Genomic DNA, 20,867 nt, shown 5'->3' on the forward strand with positions numbered 1-20,867 from the left:
TTAAACATCCACGGGACCCAGGTACTGAAGGGGCGTGGTCAAATATAGGAGGCACAGCCATGCTTCTTCCGAATTGAGAACAATGTAAACGCGTGCTGCAAAGGGGGGCATTTATTACCTTTTTGCAGCTGGCACAGGGCCTTCACAAATAATTACTTAACCCCCCCTTCTTGGTGTGCCTGTCTTTAGGCAGTACTTTGCATAGAGTAATTCTGCGTATTATTACAATTATTATCTGTTCATGGTAAAGCAATACTAGTGAACCCATTGATTTAATAGAGAAAGACTTTTCCCACAGATGAGGCTGACAATTGTGCTACACCCTTATTACACAGAGGCATAGGGGACCTGCACAAACAATGGCAAATATATATATAAACTTGTTTCTCGATAGTATGAAATCATATGTCAGTATTCCAAAACACATAACAGGTGTGACCTCAGTAACATTCCAGTGCTAAATAGCATTGCAAGGCACCTAGGGATTAGGGGAAATGTAGTCCACCCCAATCTACCCCATATAGCACATTCCAATAAGCTAACTGTGTCATTGGAATACTATGTGTGGCTTTCTATCCCGCTTACTTCATAATCTTGGCGGCTTATTTATCAATATGGTCAAAAAGAAAGATTTTATATCACCATTTATCACAGAAATAGAAATATTTTTAAGGGACAATTTGTAAAAAAAAAATAATAATGAAAATTACCACTTCAGAGGCCAGTTCAGGTCACCTATACGGAATAAGACCCTGGCTTTGCTGGGTTACACAAGTGCACCTCCCCGCCCCACTCCAGTAATCACCTCTTGGTAATAGTGATCACTGAACACTGTCCTTGTTAGAAAGGTGTTAGCTTCCTCATGTTCCGATCACCTGAGAGGGCCACCGCCACAAATCATACAGTATCATATGGGGGGCGGATCCTAAGTAGTCATTAACTGCCTGCTTTGGGTATCTTTTGTAATTAAGAAAATAGCTTGTGGAAGGATTCACACATTAATCTATTTTTATTCCAGGATGAAAGTAAATGCAATGTAAAACCTGCTAAAGTGTGGATATACTTTTTCTAGGCTCCAGCACAGGGCAGCGTTGTATAGCTGTCATGCTTACTAATAAAGCCCATTTGTTATCCTGTAATGGCTGATGCTGTAGTTTCATCTATACGTTTCTCCAACCTTCTCAGCTATAAGTGCTGATGAGTTTCACATACTCTCTGAAGTGCTGTGAGAAAACCAAAGGGACTTATTTTGTTATTTACTAGTTCTGCATCTCAGTAGATGCAAATTGTACACTTTAATTAGAAGTGTTAGTAAAATATTTGTGTGTTACTGTATACAGAGATATGGGATGAGTCAGGGCTTATTATTACCTAAAGTTCTGCACTTAATGGTAACGGATTAGGTGCAGCACAATAGAATTCAATGAAATAATTATTGTTAACTTGCTTTTATTTTGTTGTATACAAATTGTGTATATATGTACAGTATATTTATACTGTGTGTGTGTGTATATATTACTGTGCCAATTATTATATTACAGTGATATCTTTAGGTTACTCTTGTAGTTGTACAGTACCCAAAGTCCCTTCACTTTTATGGTTCTCCTGCACAGGTTGTGTTCCAATAGCGAACAGACATCAACATTCACCTTTATCCATCGAATTGATGTGCTTCTTTATCTTAATAATTGATGACCCACACAAGTCCCAATACACTTATTACATATGTACACATGGCCCTATACATACAGTACACATGGTGGTGGAACAAACCTCTCTTAGAGTTTGAGTAATTCTGGACGTGAGAGACCCCTGCAATCACCCAGTTATGGGAATACTGCACCTCTCTCAGAACTGTCACCCAGCTATAGGAATACTGCACCTCTCTCAGAACTATCACCCAGCTATGGGAATACTGCATCTCTCTCAGAACTATCACCCAGCTATGGGAATACTGCACCTCTCTCAGAACTAATCACCCAGCTATGGGAATACTGCACCTCTCTCGGGACTGTCACCCAGCTATGGGAATACTGCACCTCTCTCAGAACTATCACCCAGCTATGGAAATACTGCACCTCTCTCAGGACTGTCACCCAGCTATGGGAATACTGCACCTCTCTCAGGACTGTCACCCAGCTATGGGAATACTGCACCTCTCTCAGAACTGTCACACAGCTATGGGAATACTGCACCTCTCTCAGAACTGTCACCCAGCTATGGGAATACTGCACCTCTCTCAGAACTAATCACCCAGCTATGGGAATACTGCACCTCTCTCAGAACTATCACCCAGCTATGGGAATACTGCATCTCTCTCAGAACTATCACCCAGCTATGGGAATACTGCACCTCTCTCAGAACTAATCACCCAGCTATGGGAGCTATGGGAATACTGCACCTCTCTCAGGACTGTCACCCAGCTATGGGAATACTACACCTCTCTCAGAACTATCACCCAGCTATGGGAATACTGCACCTCTCTCAGAACTAATCACCCAGCTATGGGAATACTGCACCTCTCTCGGGACTGTCACCCAGCTATGGGAATACTGCACCTCTCTCAGAACTATCACCCAGCTATGGGAATACTGCACCTCTCTCAGAACTATCACCCAGCTATGGGAATACTGCACCTCTCTCAGGACTGTCACCCAGCTATGGGAATACTGCACCTCTCTCAGAACTATCACCCAGCTATGGGAATACTGCATCTTTCTCAGAACTATCACCCAGCTATGGGAATACTGCACCTCTCTCAGAACTAATCACCCAGCTATGGGAGCTATGGGATTACTGCACCTCTCTCAGGACTGTCACCCAGCTATGGGAATACTGCACCTCTCTCAGAACTATCACCCAGCTATGGGAATACTGCACCTCTCTCAGAACTAATCACCCAGCTATGGGAATACTGCACCTCTCTCGGGACTGTCACCCAGCTATGGGAATACTGCACCTCTCTCAGAACTATCACCCAGCTATGGGAATACTGCACCTCTCTCAGAACTATCACCCAGCTATGGGAATACTGCACCTCTCTCAGGACTGTCACCCAGCTATGGGAATACTGCACCTCTCTCAGAACTGTCACACAGCTATGGGAATACTGCACCTCTCTCAGAACTGTCACCCAGCTATGGGAATACTGCACCTCTCTCAGAACTAATCACCCAGCTATGGGAATACTGCACCTCTCTCAGAACTATCACCCAGCTATGGGAATACTGCACCTCTCTCAGAACTAATCACCCAGCTATGGGAATACTGCACCTCTCTCAGAACTGTCTCCCAGCTATGGGAATACTGCACCTCTCTAAGAACTAATCACCCAGCTATGGGAATACTGCACCTCTCTCAGAACTAATCACTCAGATATGGGAATACTGCACCTCTCTCAGAACTAATCACCCAGCTATGGGAATACTGCACCTCTCTCAGAACTAATCACCCAGCTATGGGAATACTGCACCTCTCTCAGAACTGTCACCCAGCTATGGGAATACTGCACCTCTCTCAGAACTAATCACCCAGCTATGGGAATACTGCACCTCTCTCAGAACTGTCACCCAGCTATGGGAATACTGCACCTCTCTCAGAACTAATCACCCAGCTATGGGAATACTGCACCTCTCTCAGAACTGTCACCCAGCTATGGGAATACTGCACCTCTCTCAGAACTGTCACCCAGCTATGGGAATACTGCACCTCTCTCAGAACTAATCACCCAGCTATAGGAATACTGCACCTCTCTCAGAACTAATCACCCAGCTATGGGAATACTGCACCTCTCTCAGAACTAATCACCCAGCTATGGGAATACTGCACCTCTCTCAGAACTGTCACCCAGCTATGGGAATACTGCACCTCTCTCAGAACTAATCACCCAGCTATGGGAATACTGCACCTCTCTCAGAACTATCACCCAGCTATGGGAATACTGCACCTCTCTCAGGATTTTCACCCAGCTATGGGAATACTGCATCTCTCTCAGAACTATCACCCAGCTATGGGAATACTGCACCTCTCTCAGAACTAATCACCCAGCTATGGGAATACTGCACCTCTCTCAGAACTATCACCCAGCTATGGGAATACTGCACCTCTCTCAGGACTGTCACCCAGCTATGGGAATACTGCACCTCTCTCAGAACTAATCACCCAGCTATGGGAATACTGCACCTTTCTCAGAACTAATCACCCAGCTATGGGAATACTGCACCTCTCTCAGAACTATCACCCAGCTATGGGAATACTGCACCTCTCTCAGAACTAATCACCCAGCTATGGGAATACTGCACCTCTCTCAGAACTAATCACCCAGCTATGGAAATACTGCACCTCTCTCAGAACTAATCACCCAGCTATGGGAATACTGCACCTCTCTCAGAACTATCACCCAGCTATGGGAATACTGCATCTCTCTCAGGACTGTCACCCAGCTATGGGAATACTGCACCTCTCTCAGAACTAATCACCCAGCTATGGGAATACTGCACCTCTCTCAGGACTGTCACCCAGCTATGGGAATACTGCACCTCTCTCAGAACTGTCTCCCAGCTATGGGAATACTGCACCTCTCTCAGAACTAATCACCCAGCTATGGGAATACTGCACCTCTCTCAGGACTGTCACCCAGCTATGGGAATACTGCACCTCTCTCAGAACTGTCTCCCAGCTATGGGAATACTGCACCTCTCTCAGAACTAATCACCCAGCTATGGGAATACTGCACCTCTCTCAGAACTAATCACCCAGCTATGGGAATACTGCACCTCTCTCAGAACTGTCTCCCAGCTATGGGAATACTGCACCTCTCTCAGAACTAATCACCCAGCTATGGGAATACTGCACCTCTCTCAGAACTGTCTCCCAGCTATGGGAATACTGCACCTCTCTCAGAACTAATCACCCAGCTATGGGAATACTGCACCTCTCTCAGAACTAATCACCCAGCTATGGGAATACTGCACCTCTCTCAGAACTGTCACCCAGCTATGGGAATACTGCACCTCTCTCAGAACTATCACCCAGCTATGGGAATACTGCACCTCTCTCAGAACTAATCACCCAGCTATGGGAATACTGCACCTCTCTCAGAACTAATCACCCAGCTATGGAAATACTGCACCTCTCTCAGAACTAATCACCCAGCTATGGGAATACTGCACCTCTCTCAGAACTATCACCCAGCTATGGGAATACTGCATCTCTCTCAGGACTGTCACCCAGCTATGGGAATACTGCACCTCTCTCAGAACTAATCACCCAGCTATGGGAATACTGCACCTCTCTCAGGACTGTCACCCAGCTATGGGAATACTGCACCTCTCTCAGAACTGTCTCCCAGCTATGGGAATACTGCACCTCTCTCAGAACTAATCACCCAGCTATGGGAATACTGCACCTCTCTCAGGACTGTCACCCAGCTATGGGAATACTGCACCTCTCTCAGAACTGTCTCCCAGCTATGGGAATACTGCACCTCTCTCAGAACTAATCACCCAGCTATGGGAATACTGCACCTCTCTCAGAACTAATCACCCAGCTATGGGAATACTGCACCTCTCTCAGAACTGTCTCCCAGCTATGGGAATACTGCACCTCTCTCAGAACTAATCACCCAGCTATGGGAATACTGCACCTCTCTCAGAACTGTCTCCCAGCTATGGGAATACTGCACCTCTCTCAGAACTAATCACCCAGCTATGGGAATACTGCACCTCTCTCAGAACTAATCACCCAGCTATGGGAATACTGCACCTCTCTCAGAACTGTCACCCAGCTATGGGAATACTGCACCTCTCTCAGAACTATCACCCAGCTATGGGAATACTGCACCTCTCTCAGAACTAATCACCCAGCTATGGGAATACTGCACCTCTCTCAGAACTAATCACCCAGCTATGGGAATACTGCACCTCTCTCAGAACTGTCACCCAGCTATGGGAATACTGCACCTCTCTCAGAACTAATCACCCAGCTATGGGAATACTGCACCTCTCTCAGAACTGTCACCCAGCTATGGGAATACTGCATCTCTCTCAGAACTAATCACCCAGCTATGGGAATACTGCACCTCTCTCAGAACTGTCACCCAGCTATGGGAATACTGCACCTCTCTCAGAACTGTCACCCAGCTATGGGAATACTGCACCTCTCTCAGAACTAATCACCCAGCTATGGGAATACTGCACCTCTCTCAGAACTAAGCCATTCAGAACAGATGAAAGTGATTTCTGAATGAATAGTAATTGTGCTCTGAAGTTTCAGACATCCGTGTCATGAGTAGCTGAGCACTTTGATCTAAGAATATTAATTATTATAGCTAATTTAAATAAAATATGCCTTGAAATTTTGTAATCCGTAGGAGTTGTGGGGGTGTAATGCCTCTTTGCATACTGTTCTCATTAGTATTATTATTTGTCCGATCGCACGCATTGCTAGAGGCAGCACTGCCGAATGAATGTGTACACACAGCCTCGCTAAATACGCACATGAATGTCATCAGAAAATGTTTTGTACTGTATAACTGCATACTATAGTGTTGAGGGAAACTGTCCCAAAAAACCTCAAACTTTTATTTTATGAAAATATGTTTTCACGATCTGGGATGGCTTGTAGTGCTGTTAAATTGTACAAGCCACATTTGCCCACTCATGCCTCTTACTACTGACACAGTAAACAGCTTCAAGGATGGACTAATCTTTCCTGGTTTCTGTTATCCACATAAACTGTACAATTTAAATGTCAGTAATTACAGCTGGACTGTCACCTACATTAGCCGAGGTCCTTCATCAGATATGTAAATTTTAGCAAAAATGTAAACGCTTTGAAATGTACAGTACTTGAGGTCGGTAATCACGGATACTTAAAGTGATGTAAAAGTCTACACTCCCTGTGAGAATGACCTCCAGCTGCATACATAGGGCCATATTTGTATGCTAATGCATTCACTGCTGTGATCCTGTCCGCAGCAGCTCTGCTAAAATATGCAAATGTATCAGCCGGCAGGAGTTGTATTGAGACGCCGACCAGAGGCTTTGCTAATATCAGCAACAGCATATAAAGACGCAGTGCGATCGCAGATCCTTCCATAATTGGCCTTTTCAGTAAGCCTGTGGTCAGGCAGAATGGCCAGGTGTACTGAGACACCAGGAGCCATCTTGATTGCGTACGGGATTGCAGACACCTCCTGAAATCGACCACAGCAAGCCATTAATACCTCCAAACAGTCCCTACCTGTCAATCCTTTTCCGAATGAAGCCTTACTGCAAGCGAGGATGGTAATGGACTTTGATACATGCGCAGTGCGACTAAAACGTAGGCGCCATTGACCGATAACCGCTCATCTGCGAAAACATCAGCATAGTGTACAACTAAATTGGACCCACAGCCCACTATGCTGGCTCTCTGGACATCATGGGAAATAAACGTCAGTAACAAGTGGAATTCAGGAGAGCACACAATGCTTATGGCACCAGGTAAAAGCTGCATTTTTTTTATTTTTTTTTAGAAGACTTCAAGTTTGACAAGTAGGAAAGTAAAAGATGTCATACATAATTTACAGTCCTCTAACTAATGTATGCATCTCCTAGATGCGGTCTAAATATAGGATAAGATACTAGAACGTACAGAAAAAAGGAATGACGGGGCATTGTTGTTGTTGAAGGATGTTTCTATATACCCAGGACCCCCGTTAAATGTTGCTCATTTGTACATCTTCCTGCATCGGTGGGAAAATGTTCCCCTCCAACATTTCAACCCATTTCTAATACTTTTACATTTAACATTTTCATTGTTCATGTAATATTGTTTCATTTATTTTTTTATTATTCACATCCTCCTGTCATGTTTTTCTTTCTGTTTGTCTCCTTATGTTCACATCCATCTCCTCTGTTAGTAACTAAGAGGCGCAAGGCTCATCTGCGGCGCTTGGACCGGCGCTGGACGCTGGGTGGCATTGTCAACAGGCAACAAAGCCGAGGTGAATAGAATTTTACTGCTATGTGTAAGAGATTGTAGTCACACGGGATAATGAGGGGGTGCTGATTTTGCTTGTACACGTATGTTTAGCCAAAGTTTGAATGTGTTTCGACTTCCTTTACATGTAGGCTGGCCTATGCTTTTTCTGCAATTTTGGGGCAAGTACTAACCATTCTATACTCCATTTTGTATCCTTTTCTACTGCATAACTCTTCTCAGTGGTAAATGCCATTAGCTCCTCTGTCTGGCTGGCTTCTTAACGGTTTAATACACAGTTATTTTGTTGACTGTTTATATTATTTTGTTGATTGAAATTTGTGTCCCATTGTTGAGAAATTTGTACAAAGTAACAAATGATTTCTGATCTTTAGAAGGCTGCATTCAATTAGGGCGGTATCCTGTTAGCCGCAGTAAATTACCACGGCTAATTGCCTTGCACAAGGCTATCCAATTAGTCCCGACGCTGGCACTTCCTCAGACAGGCAAAACCAAAACCGTGATAAGAAGCCTTTTTGTCCACGATTGCGGATGTGAAAACACAGGTCCGCAACTTTTTGCAGATCCTATGTATTTTCATATGAAAAACTAACATTCGTTGGATGAAAAAAAAATGGGGACCAAGTTGATAGCCTGAAAAAAAACTTGTCATTAAAAATAATAATAATAATTTGTGGAAAAAAAACCCTGTTTTTAACGTCCGAAAAACTTTCTCTGCTAATTGGATACCCTTCTTCATGAAGTTACATGCATTCTTCCTGACCATTTTTGTATTGTATTTCCAAGTATTTATGGTGTAATAGAGCTGAACTGTCAAACTGGCCCCCAGCAGGCCCTCCAATGTTTTTTTTTTTTTTGTGGTCCAACACAACTCTTGACTGTTCACATAGGGGGTAATTCCAAGTTGATCGCAGCAGGAATTCTGTTAGCAGTTGGGCAAAACCATGTGCACTGCAGGGGAGGCAGATTTAACATGTGCAGAGAGAGATAGATTTGGGTGTGGTGTGTTCAATCTGCAATCTAAATTGCAGTGTAAAAATAAAGCAGCCAGTATTTACCCTGCACAGAAACAAAATAACCCACCCAAATCTAACTCTCTCTGCAAATGTTATATCTGCCCCCCCTGCAGTGCACATGGTTTTGCCCAACTGCTAAAAAATTTCCTGCTATGATCAACTTGGAATTACCCCCATAGACTGTTGAGAAACACCATTTTTCTTTCAGGCATTTGGACCACAAACACATAGCTATACCAGTAATGTGGCCATCAAGAAACTACTTGTACAGCGCTGTCATACTGAAAAAAATATCATGTTGCCCACCACAGCTCTAGGTGAAGGCTTTGGCTACCTATCTATTCAACCAACATGGCTGCCATTTGGTTTCACTCTAAAATGACAGTCTACTCCAGTTTGAGAAAAAAACAACCAAATATCGCTTAAGCTTCTTTTTATTGTTATTTATATGCAATTAAGGGGCAGATGTATTAAGCCTGGAGAAGTGATAAAGCAGTGATAAGTGCAAGGTGATAACGCACCAGCCAATCAGCTCCAATATGTAAATTTACAGTTAGGAGTTGATTGGCTGGTGTGTCATCACCTTGCACTTATCACTGCTTTAGCACTTCTCCAGGCTTAATACATTTGCCCCTAAATCACTTATCTTCGATTGCTGGGGAAACATTTTTTTTCTATTAAATGTACATTTCACTAGGAATCTGTACTGGTGGATGTTCCAAAATGCTACTGATGGAGTATACAATATTGTGCACTGTTGTTAGGCAGACGCAAATATCCATGAAACTGTTAACTATCCCAGCCTAACACATGAGGTTCTGATATTAGAAATCAGTCGTGTTAAAAGTACAGATCCTCTCTCTTGCATTCACATCCACAGACATAGCAAACACACAGTTTCCTGATTAACAATTCCTCACTCCTCTTTGTTTTTCATACTAGGGAGGTAAAATATGCAGAAACCCACAGCTTCCAACTCTTGTATATGAATCCAGCCCCCCCCGGAGCAGGGGATGGTTTTTCCCAATTCAAGACAGCAGCGCAGTATGAAAGACAACCGGGGAGATTGCTGACTGAGGGAAAATATTTAAGAATAAAATTCTTAAATATTTGCTGCGGTCTGGAAACAGAGAGTATACTGTAGTTAATGCATTTAAGAGATCTGTATTTTCTCTAGATATTCAGCATCTTATATGCAGAATTTTTTTCTTCTTTCCAAATAAGTTTTTTTTTTCAAACACATGTTTATGGCTGTATGTGTATCCGTTTTTGAGCATTTCCAGGGGTTTCCCTCATCCCACTCAGCCTGGAACCACTAGTAAACTCTCTGTTTACCACTGGTGTAGGTGTCACATAGAGTAGAAATGCTCAGCCTTTCACTAGCAGGAGACCCGTGTAACAGCGTGCCATCATTCTGGGACTTCCAAGTGTTGCTTCTAATAGAATGTATTGGGGTGTGGTATTGAAAGTTGACAGTAACTAGGTCGACAATGTCTAGGTCGACCACTATTGGTCGACAGTAGCTAGGTCGACCTGGTGTCTAGGTCGACAGGGTCTTTAGGTCGACATGTTCTAGGTCGACAGGTCAAAATGTCGACATGCATTTTTAATGTTATTTTGGTGTTGTTTTCTTCGTAGAGTGACCGGGAACCCCAATTAGTGCACCGCGTCCCCTCGCATGGCTTGCTTCGCTCGCCATGCTTCGGGCATGGTGCCTTCGCTCCGCTACCGCTTCGCTCGGCACAGATTACCGTTCCAATCGTAGTCCACGTGGATCGTTAAGTATGAAAAGGTTAAAAAAAAGAAAAAAATTGTGAAAAACTCATGTCGACCTTTTGACCTGTCGACCTAGAACATGTCGACCTAAAGACCCTGTCGACCTAGACATTGTCGACCTAGTTACTGTCGACTTTCAATCCGGATCCCAATGTATTGCACATTAGACCAAAAAAAGAAGACTTCTATCAGATTGCGGAAATGTGCTGACCACTCCTGACCTAGACTAATGCAGAAATGCATAAAGATTATCATATTTAGTTACAAGGTTTAAAAAGCTTTCTAGTGACCATGAAGAAACTGCAGAATTCCATGTGTGTACAGCTGTTGCTATTACTCTGGTGGCCAATCACCGTGACCAACTGCACACTCCTTTGGAAAGTGTTACACTTTTTGCTTGTCTTAATGTGGACAGAGCACCTAACTGTATATTTGTTTACTGAGAAATGGAGTGTGCCTGATTTTAATAATAACACTATGGATTAGGTATATTTAGTAGTATGGTGCAATGCAGCTATAGAGCTAAATTAGAAGGGTCCTATTTATAATAAAATGTGCATACTCTATTTGCCATGAGCCAAGCCGTTCAATAACTTTATTGACATAATACATTAAATTATAACACACTGTTTTATCCTGCACCTATACACCATTCACACTGCAGAGGCAGCCATTTTGTAGACGCCCACTTTAAACCTATACAGTTGCATTTATTTAAGACTAACAGGCAGATTTACCAAACAGCGATATCTGGTTTATTATCGCTATTCTATATGTATGAAAGGGGATTTTGCGGAAAAATCAGATCTCTTCAGTGCCAGAAGTGATTTCTCAAATTAGCAATAAGGATAAGAATAGTCTCTAAAAAAAAAATAAAAAAAAATGAAGATGTCTACCTGCCGTGTTGCAAACTACAGACACTGTCATTGTGTCATTACTCACTATGATTAATGTGCATGTGCGGCCTTATCTTACACAAGTGCAGTCTAGGAAAAACTTTACATTGAGTGCTATCTTACAATATTGTGCATGGCCAACTGGGGCATGTACAAACTTTACATACAACTATGGAGGACAACAGAGTTCCAGAGGTGGGAGGTTCCGCAACACCTCTCCAGCAACTGTGGTTTTGATACATTGCAGCACAAAGACATCCATTCGATAAGCTGAAATGCAGGATATATCTTAACGCTGAGATAAATGACATGTTGATACATTTATCCCTATGTACAAGCTGGTAAGTAGGTGATTTCCAGTCTAGAGGTATCTTTTATTTAGACTCTACTATATACAAAAAACTGGCGCTACATGAGCTGTTCTGAGCTCTAAATCTGTGTCATGCATTCGAAACTTGGCTCCTATAACTTAGAAGCACAACGGATAGACTATAGTAGACAGTTCCCTCTTGGCGTCTTTATCGTCCCTAGGCATTTTTACATCACTGCTTAAATTGTTTCGCACATGTGGTTTAAAACTGACCACTGCTGGGACATAAAAATCTGTTCCTCCCTTTTCAGACCTCATGATTATAATCATTTAGAAATGTCTTGGTGCTTTATTCTTAAATAAGAGTAATAATAATAATAATAGCAGTCAGAAAATTAAATATGGGATACACACGCCAATTTTGTTAGAGTGTAAGTGTTTCCCAATGGCTAAGACCCACATTGTTTGTGTTTATAGATGGTTTCTTTGTATACCTCTTTGGCTTTTGTGCGTTGTTTTAATGAGTTTTAATGCAGATGCAGGAAAATTTCTTAATAAACTGTGTTCTTCCCAACAATAAATAATAACCCTGAAATATGTTTGCCACATGCTGAACCTCTGAAATATGTCCTTGATGACGTTCCACACCAATAATTATTACATATACTGTGGTTGTTCTATGAAGAGTGGCCAGTCCTGGGGTGCCAGACGTAAATCGCTGTGAATTCTGTTTCCCTAAAGTACATAGACATCAAGCCTGGTCTCAAAGTGCGTATGGTGTTGGCAGAAATCAGAGTATGTTTATTTGGTCTAAACTCCTCTTTACTGCAAATGAAATAATGCATTCAAATCTGATGCTAACCAAGGGCCTAATTCAGACCTGGTCGCATGCAGGCAGTGTTTTGCACTGCCGTGACCAGGTAATCGCCGCCTACAGGGGAGGGGGTAAACGCTGTGCCGGCTGTGCAGTGAGCTGTACAAACAAAAGTTTGTGCAGTTTCTGCACAGCCCAGGATTTACTTAGTTGCTGCGACGATCCGGGCCGATGCTGACATCAGGAATCTTCCTCCCGAATGGCTGTACACGCCTGCGTTTTTCCGGACACTCTCTGAAAACGGTGAGTTGCCGCCCACGAACGCCTTCTTCCTGTCACTCTTCCTGCGATCGCTTTCTTCGTAAGTTCTGTCTCTGTTCGCCGATCCCCGGAGGCCAACGCGCCTGCGCATTGCGGTGCATGCGCATGCGATGTTCGGACCCGATCACATGGCTGCGAAAAAAGACAGCGTGCGAACGGGTCTGAATGACCCCCCGAGAACACAGTAGTTCTGCAAAAATACGTTATGTTGCATCAGTGTGAAGGCTTGCTGTTATTGGCTATTTGATACTAGTGCCACTTACAGAGTGACCTCATACACCTAGCGTTTTAACGCAATATCGCACCAGGTGCATGGCAAAACTTAGACACCCCACCATGGGTAGTAATTCTCCTAACTTCATACTTTTTCCTGCCTTTTTCGCTTCATAACCGCATACATATTCACTTATAGGGCCAGATGTAACGCTGTGCAAGTTTTTTTTTGGGGGGGGGGACATACTCTCACTTTCTCGCACATTAGAAGGTGCCGGTGTGTCCCAAAACTAACCCAATGTGATAGCCTGCAAGTTTTTAAGTTTGAGGCTATTACATTGGCCCTCATTCCGAGTTGATCGCTCGCTAGCTGCGTTTAGCAGCAGTGCAAATGCTAAGCCGCCGCCCTCTGGGAGTTTAGCTTAGCTTAGCAGAAGTGCGAACGAAAGATTAGCAGAACTGCACAGGAAAAATGTCATGCCATTTCTGAGTAGCTCCAGACCTACTTCTATCTTGCGATGACTGCAGTCCGTTTAGTTCCTGGTTTGACGTCACAAACACGCCCTGTGTTCAGCCAGCCACTCCCCCGTTTCCCCAGCCACTCCTGCATTTTTGCCTGGCACGCCTGCGTTTTTTAGCACACTCCCTGAAAACGCTGAGTTGCCGCCCAGAAACACCCACTTCCTGTCAATCAAACAACAAACACTCGAGAAAACATCGCACGAGCCTCTGTAAAACTACAAAGTTTTGTGTGAAAGTACTTAGCGCATGTGCGCTGCGTACCATGCGCATGCGCATAAATGCCGATTTTTCACCTGATCGCTGTGCTGCGAAAAAAACGTCAGCGAGCGATGAACTCGGAATGAGGGCCTTTGTGTGATGTAGGGAGAGTTTTCTAGACTGAAAAACTCGCACAATGTAATGTGAGTTTCATTACAAGTTTGCCAGAAGCATTTACAGATCAGTGAGATCCATGCATGCTTCTGTCTGTGAAAGTAAAGAAATAGTTTAAAAAGTAAAAAAAAAAGTAAAAAAATGCACGTATTTTAACAACCAGCTCCGTGCTCTTGGATGAAGAGATGAAGCCCAGGGCTAAGGCCGCCACCTCTGGGCTGTGGGTGGCGACTTCATAGCTTCTTTATGTAAAACAATGAAAATTAAATATTGTCTTTTGCTGTGGAACTATAGGTCCCAGCAAGCCTCCCCCGCATGCTGGTACTTGGAGAACCACAAGTACCAGCATTCGGTGTATTAAATGACCTACAGGTACCTGTAGTTCCACAGTAAAAGACATTAAAAAAAACGCAGGCCACACACCATGATAGTACAATTTTATTAAAACATACTTGCACACTCACATACATACACACACTTACACATACTTACCTACATCCCACGCAGCCATTCTCGTCCCTTTCTCCAGTCGAATATCATAGAGTACCTGGAAAAAAATAGATATATACTCACCTATTTCCAGGTCCTCTTCAGTTCATGTAGGTATCCAGGGGTTAAAAAAAAAAATTCCGGTCCACCGCACATGGATCCCTTTTTCCCGAATGGCGGGTCCCCTTGTGACTTCTGTCACTTGGAGACCCGCCAGCCAATCAGGGAGTGCCATATCATAGCGCTCTCTCATATTGGCTGTGCTCTCCCGGCCTGCCAATCAAGCGGAGCGCATAGGCTATAATGAGTGGAAAAATCTCCATTTTAGTCTATGGGTGGGAACCTGCGGTCTACTGCAGACTGAAAGGTTAATTGAGGTCACTCTTGTGGGTGACCTCAATTAACCTTGCGGTCTGAGGTAGACAGATCTGAGCACTGGGGGGAAGGGGGGGGGGGTAGACATGGCCACACCCCCTACAAAGAATATAAAAAAGAAACAGAGAAACGAGACACAGCATGCTGCACAGCCAGAGGTGGATCATTGGGGAATGGCAGTCAGTGCAATTGCACTTCATTGCACATAATGCAGGGGGAGAGAGAAGGTGGCAGCCTCGCTAGACCCTCTGCTGCCCAGCACACAGTAGCATTTGCTGGGCTGGGGAGAGGCTCTGCTGTGCAGCAGTAGTTTCACCCTCTCCCTGCCTGAATGCGTCACGTCTGCAGCCGCTGCTCTGGGGAGAGGTGGATCTGGGCTCCTTCCGTGCCCATCCAACTAGCCTGAGCCCAGGTATTTAGTAATATGCTCCTCCTCTCGACACCCTGAGCAAATGAGTTGCACACAAGCTACATGAGATGCCAGCGTCAGTATTCAGTGTACCCTGGCATTATCATATTGATGACCCTTACAATACCGGGACTCCCAAATATGGGTGGACCTCTGTTTTAGGACAGAGGACAAAACCTGCATTATACGATGTAGATGAGTTTGCTGTGCTCATAGTGCTGGGATAATTGAAAAAAAGTCCAGGCTTTTTAAGTTTACTATTACTAATAAGTGTATAAATGTGTATAGCTTTGCCCAGGATGATCAGTCATAAAATACCGTGTCTTGGAACCAGAAACTCTATGCGGCCCTATACAGTGTACATTCCGTATACCCTGCCAGCTCCAGCAACACATATATTTTACCTCTGCAAATACTATACTGTGTGGGCACCATGATTGGGCACTAGTCAGTGACATATCTATAACTCATTGGCTGTATTGTTTGCAGAGTAGTGAATAATCCACAGATTTTGTGCTAGCATAGAGGGGAGTGAGAGCTGCCAAGTCACGCTCCGTAACCACTAAAAGATTTATAAGCCCCACAAACATTCCTAGCTGTAAGTACTTACTGATATTTGCTTCAGCGTCACAGCCTTTGCCGTGTAATGGGTTATATATGAATGCGGATATCTCAGTATTGATTAACCCGATTCATACGATTCCATTACCAATAGCTCAGGTGGATTAGAAATCACATGCTTTCCCGCCATTTATGGGGTCAGTTCCTGATGCCTGCACCAAGTACATACCCTCCAACATTTTACACATAAAAATTGGTACAAAGTCTAAAAGGGGGCGTGGCCACGGGTAAAGGGCACCCCTTTTCCTATACTTTCAATGGAAGTTTAGAGCCAAAAATCGGTACAGACCTTAGAAATAAGGTACTGTACCTGCCAAAAAGGTACAGTTGGAAGGTATGCAAGTACAATATTTTTTTTTTTTATTGTATGCTTATTACTGGGCTGCTCATAGCAGCCTGTATTTCTGAAAGGCACGCTCTGCACTCCTGCCTTGTAATTGCTTACTTAATATTTAATATATACCATCTGCCTGCTTTGTAAACACTTTCAGATTGTGCTTTTCTTTATGCAATAGCTTTCAGCAGTAAACAAACAAAATAATACCATGATGAAACTAAGATGAAATCAAATGAGTAATTAATCAATGTATCTGCAGCAGTACAGGAGATTTTAAGTAAAGATTAATTAAAGATTCGGGGGGGGGGGGGGATTTACTAAGCATCAAAATGCAGTGAGTGCCTGTGCCCCCTCCACAGCTGCGTGTTTCCCATATCCCCACTACATCAATACACTACATCTCACTGTGTGCGCTGCACTACATCGTTATACTACATTGCATCGCTGTACTGCATAACTGCTCTACTTCTATACGCCATACTGCACTACATTACTACATTCCTCTATGCCTTGCTCTACATCGCTGCACTGCATCCCTGATTTGCTGCACTACATCCACTTTATGCATTGCACTACACTCTTACTACAATACTTACACCCTATGAGCAGGGGGTGGGCCAAGTTTACTGGCGGGAAGTCGGTCATTGGAATAGAGAGCATCAGGGTAGAGCGGAAGGTGGGTGCCGGATGGTACTTCGGAAGTATAGAGAATAAGGAGGGAGCAGGCCTGGATTTGTCTTGCAGAAGCTGTCCCCTGACACCGCCCTCCTTCTCTACTTCAGCCGGATTTCTTCCACTTTTATTACGAGCCCTCAGTGACTAGCTGGACAGCTACTAACATCGGTCACTGAGACTCATTATTAGTACTGCTAACATCGCCGGCTCTGGTCCTTTCAGAGCCACTGGCTTGGTGCAGTGCACCGGCTCCACCCCCAGTAGTTCCAACACTGAATAGAACATTGGCCCACACATCGATTATTTAACATACAGAACAATAGAAACCCTGGATTTACTAATTCCCATGTTTATAGAACCGAAGCCACAGAAAATTTCCATCAACAGAGTAAAAAAATAATAAAAAAAAATACAGGTGAATTGTAAAAAAAACACATGTTGTGGATTCCCACGCCATTTTTCCACTCAGGGGTAAATTTACTAAGAAATGGGTTTGCCATCTATCGCAAAGGACATTGTTGTCGGATTGCTGTATAAAAATCCAGTAGTTACTAACCATCAGATTTGATTTTCAATAGAGCTCTGACTACGATGTAAATCATATATTTTCTGTCTGAGGACCCTTTGGATATAACCTTTACCTCCAATAGACTCTGCCATCAATCTGATTTTGTAAAATAAGGGGTGGAGGGGGGGGCATGGGAATCCACAACATTTGTGTTTTTTACTATTTACCGGTCTATTTTTTAATTATTATTTTTTACTATTCTGCTGCAAAATTTCTGTGGATTCTATCGGTTTTGTACATTTATATAACTTTTGTTAAATTAAAGGTACTTCATATGAAATAACTAATAATAGTATTTTCAAGTACGTTGCAGGTACTTAAATAACATCTGTTTATTGTAATTACTGTATAGTCTATCTGTAATCTGGAGAGAGAAAACCAAAATTCATGTCTGTAAGAACAGTGCAGGGGGCCGTCCATAGCCCAAACTATTAAAGTGTTCTAATTTTCTCATTGTATTAGAACTTTTACACGTGGTGTATCTGTCTCTGCATGTTTTTGTGGTGACAATTGTTTTTTTATTTATTTATTGGTAGTTCAGAAAGTATCACTATGTAATGTTTCAGCATTGTGTCCATTTTATGGGTTATATTACTGTAAGTACTAGGTTTATAGAGACTGCAGACCTTTCACATAATAGCTAGAGAAATGTTCTTGAAACTGTCAAAAATTTTAATAATAATTTCTTTTTCCTGCCATTAGAAGAAAAATATATTACCATACAGCCTTACACCAGTCAGGGGAAAGATGAGATTGGATTCGAAAAAGGTGTTACGGTGGAGGTCATCCAGAAGAATTTGGAGGGGTGGTGGTTCATAAGGTAAGACAAAGATAAGATTGGGTTAGGGCAGATGTGAAGATGAAGAATACTGCAGAGTGCAAGCTGGCAGACATTTAATGGCGGGATGTAATGGAGCCCGAGATCGCCGGAGGAGAGAGATATGCTGGCCGATCCCTGATTTTTTTTTAAAGAGGCGATGGTTTCGCCTTGTGTTTGTCCCTTGAAAAATGGTCAGAGATTGTCCAGCATCCTGCACCTCCAGCGATCTCGGACTCCATTACATCCCAGCTCAAGAGCCTAATGTTGAGTGAGTTATTTTACACACAACAGGTCAACAATACAAGAAAAGTTATATTCCCACATTTGTTTTGATAGCGATATATGCATGTTAGGTTTACTATAATAAAGCAGATATGGGGCCTGGTTAAGAAGCGGATGCTTATGCCGATGTGTCTTTTGGCCATCGTCTGCCTGGGACTTGATCCAAATGCCGCTAAAAGACCTTCCCTGGTGTACAGCCGTGCGTATGAATGTGCAAGGTCTGAGATGCCCACTTTGAGCGTCTGTAGATGCTATAATACCGTCTGGTGCGTCTTTAGTCATCGTCATCAGTCGAACCATCAAAACTTGCATCAATTCTATGGCAGGTGCAGATTTCCTGTCTATAATATTGCCACCGATGTGAAGAATTGAGCGTCTTTATACACAGCCACTTCAGTGGCAGGCCCATGTCACTCCAATACGTCTACATAGTGCGTCTGAATAGACACCACCCAGCACTTCTCCAAGATGTTTTTGATACCATGTGTCTCATTTGCAGCAGCGCCTATGTACATACACACTGTCTAACACATGCCCCGTAGGAGTTTTTAGGGATTATAGCACAGTAGCAAAAGATCGCTCAGCCATTGTGTGCGGCTCTGAAACTGGCCCGCAATCTTCTCGCTTATGATTGAAAGTAGAAAAATTGTTCTTTTTAAAGTACACCAACAAAATCATACACTATAGGCACAATCAATGAAGAAAGCACAGTCGGCCAGTCACATGGGGCTTAGCCAGTGTTGGTGATTATTCATTATCAAACTTCATTTGCACTGCAAAGAGAATATACCCAACATGCTGTCAATAGCAGCCGGAATGGGGTTGTCAGCCCTAGCCTCAGTAACCCACAACTAATACAGCTTTCTCAGGATTATCTAGGTCTCCATGTACATCTGCATCTGCTCATATTATGTGAACACATCTTTACAATATTAAAAGGCCCCCTGTCCCCCCTGGTGCATCTCCCCAGTTGCAAGTGGAGCCAGGATACACACTGCATATGTTTATATGCAATCTTTGGGTACGCATTGTACAAATTAGTGGATTTTACAATATGCAATTGAGTTTATGTCCAATTGTATATTCATAAGTGCATTCATTAGCAGAGTATGAGGTAGATGTATATAACCTTAGAGTCCCTCTTATCAGAAGTGAGTATTCCCGTAGCGAACACTATATTTAACATATATCTGCAATAGTAAATGGTTTATCTTTTTCTTAGAAACGTGTGAATTTCTATTAGTGTTGCCTTGTTTTTTTGATATACCTTTTTATGTCTTTCATAGCGTACAAGGTTTATACCTAGTATTCGCACCTTCCTCATCTAGGTTGTCACTAAAACTCTGGTTAATTGGTCATTATTTCCTGACCTGACTGTAACCTTCTCCTTGCTGACCTTCTCTTCACCTGCCTGTCAGCCATACAACTCATCCTGTATGGTCAAAAAGGGTTGAGATTACCTAAAGCAGGGATGGGGAACTTTGGCCTTCCAGCTGTTGTTGAACTACACATACCAGCATGCCCTGCTACAGTTTTGCTATTTGGCCATGCTAAAACTGTTGCATGGCATGCTGGAATGTGTAGTTCAACAACAGCTGGAGGGCCGCAGGTTCCGCACCTTTGACCTAAAGGATAAAAAAGGGGCAGACTAGATGGGCCAAGTAGTTTTTATTTGCCGTCAAATTCTATGTTTCTATGTTTTAGTACCCCATCTGCTGCACCACTCTGTAAATCCCTTCTCTTGTGCCAGAATGCTTCCAGAATTCTGTCCAAGCTACTCACCCACAAGGTGCTCTCTAACCCTGCCCCACTTATACACCTCCAGTCTCATCTTGAGAAACTCCCTTGCTTGACCACTCTGCTCTGCTTAGGATCTTCAACTCAATTCCCTTTTATAACCTACTCCCACTCCTGTCTTCGAGACATTTCTCTCACTGCTCCCTACCTATGGAACTCCTTGCATCACCCCACCAGATCCTCTTCCAAACTACAATACTTCAAAAGCCTCCTTAAAGCTCTCAACTTCCTGGTTGCATACTTTGCCCCTTCCTGGACTCTCAACACTCCC

General features: G+C 43.3%; 1 protein-coding gene across 8 annotated transcripts in view; it reads left to right on the forward strand.

Annotated features, from left to right (window-relative positions):
• SH3PXD2A (SH3 and PX domains 2A) overlaps window positions 1-20,867 on the forward strand; it is a 530,104-nt gene that overhangs the window by 479,991 nt on the left and 29,246 nt on the right. For 5 of the 8 annotated variants that reach the window (XM_063961976.1, XM_063961978.1, XM_063961979.1 and 2 more), the window contains 2 exons: window positions 7,904-7,987; window positions 18,400-18,517. In XM_063961976.1, coding sequence (XP_063818046.1) covers window positions 7,904-7,987; window positions 18,400-18,517 — 202 coding nt within the window. The remainder of the gene's footprint in view (window positions 1-7,903; window positions 7,988-18,399; window positions 18,518-20,867) is intronic. The other 3 variants (XM_063961980.1, XM_063961982.1, XM_063961984.1) reach the window with 1 other exon arrangement.

The sequence above is a fragment of the Pseudophryne corroboree genome, chromosome 3, assembly GCF_028390025.1.
Source record: "Pseudophryne corroboree isolate aPseCor3 chromosome 3, aPseCor3.hap2, whole genome shotgun sequence".
Lineage (NCBI taxonomy): Eukaryota > Metazoa > Chordata > Amphibia > Anura > Myobatrachidae > Pseudophryne > Pseudophryne corroboree.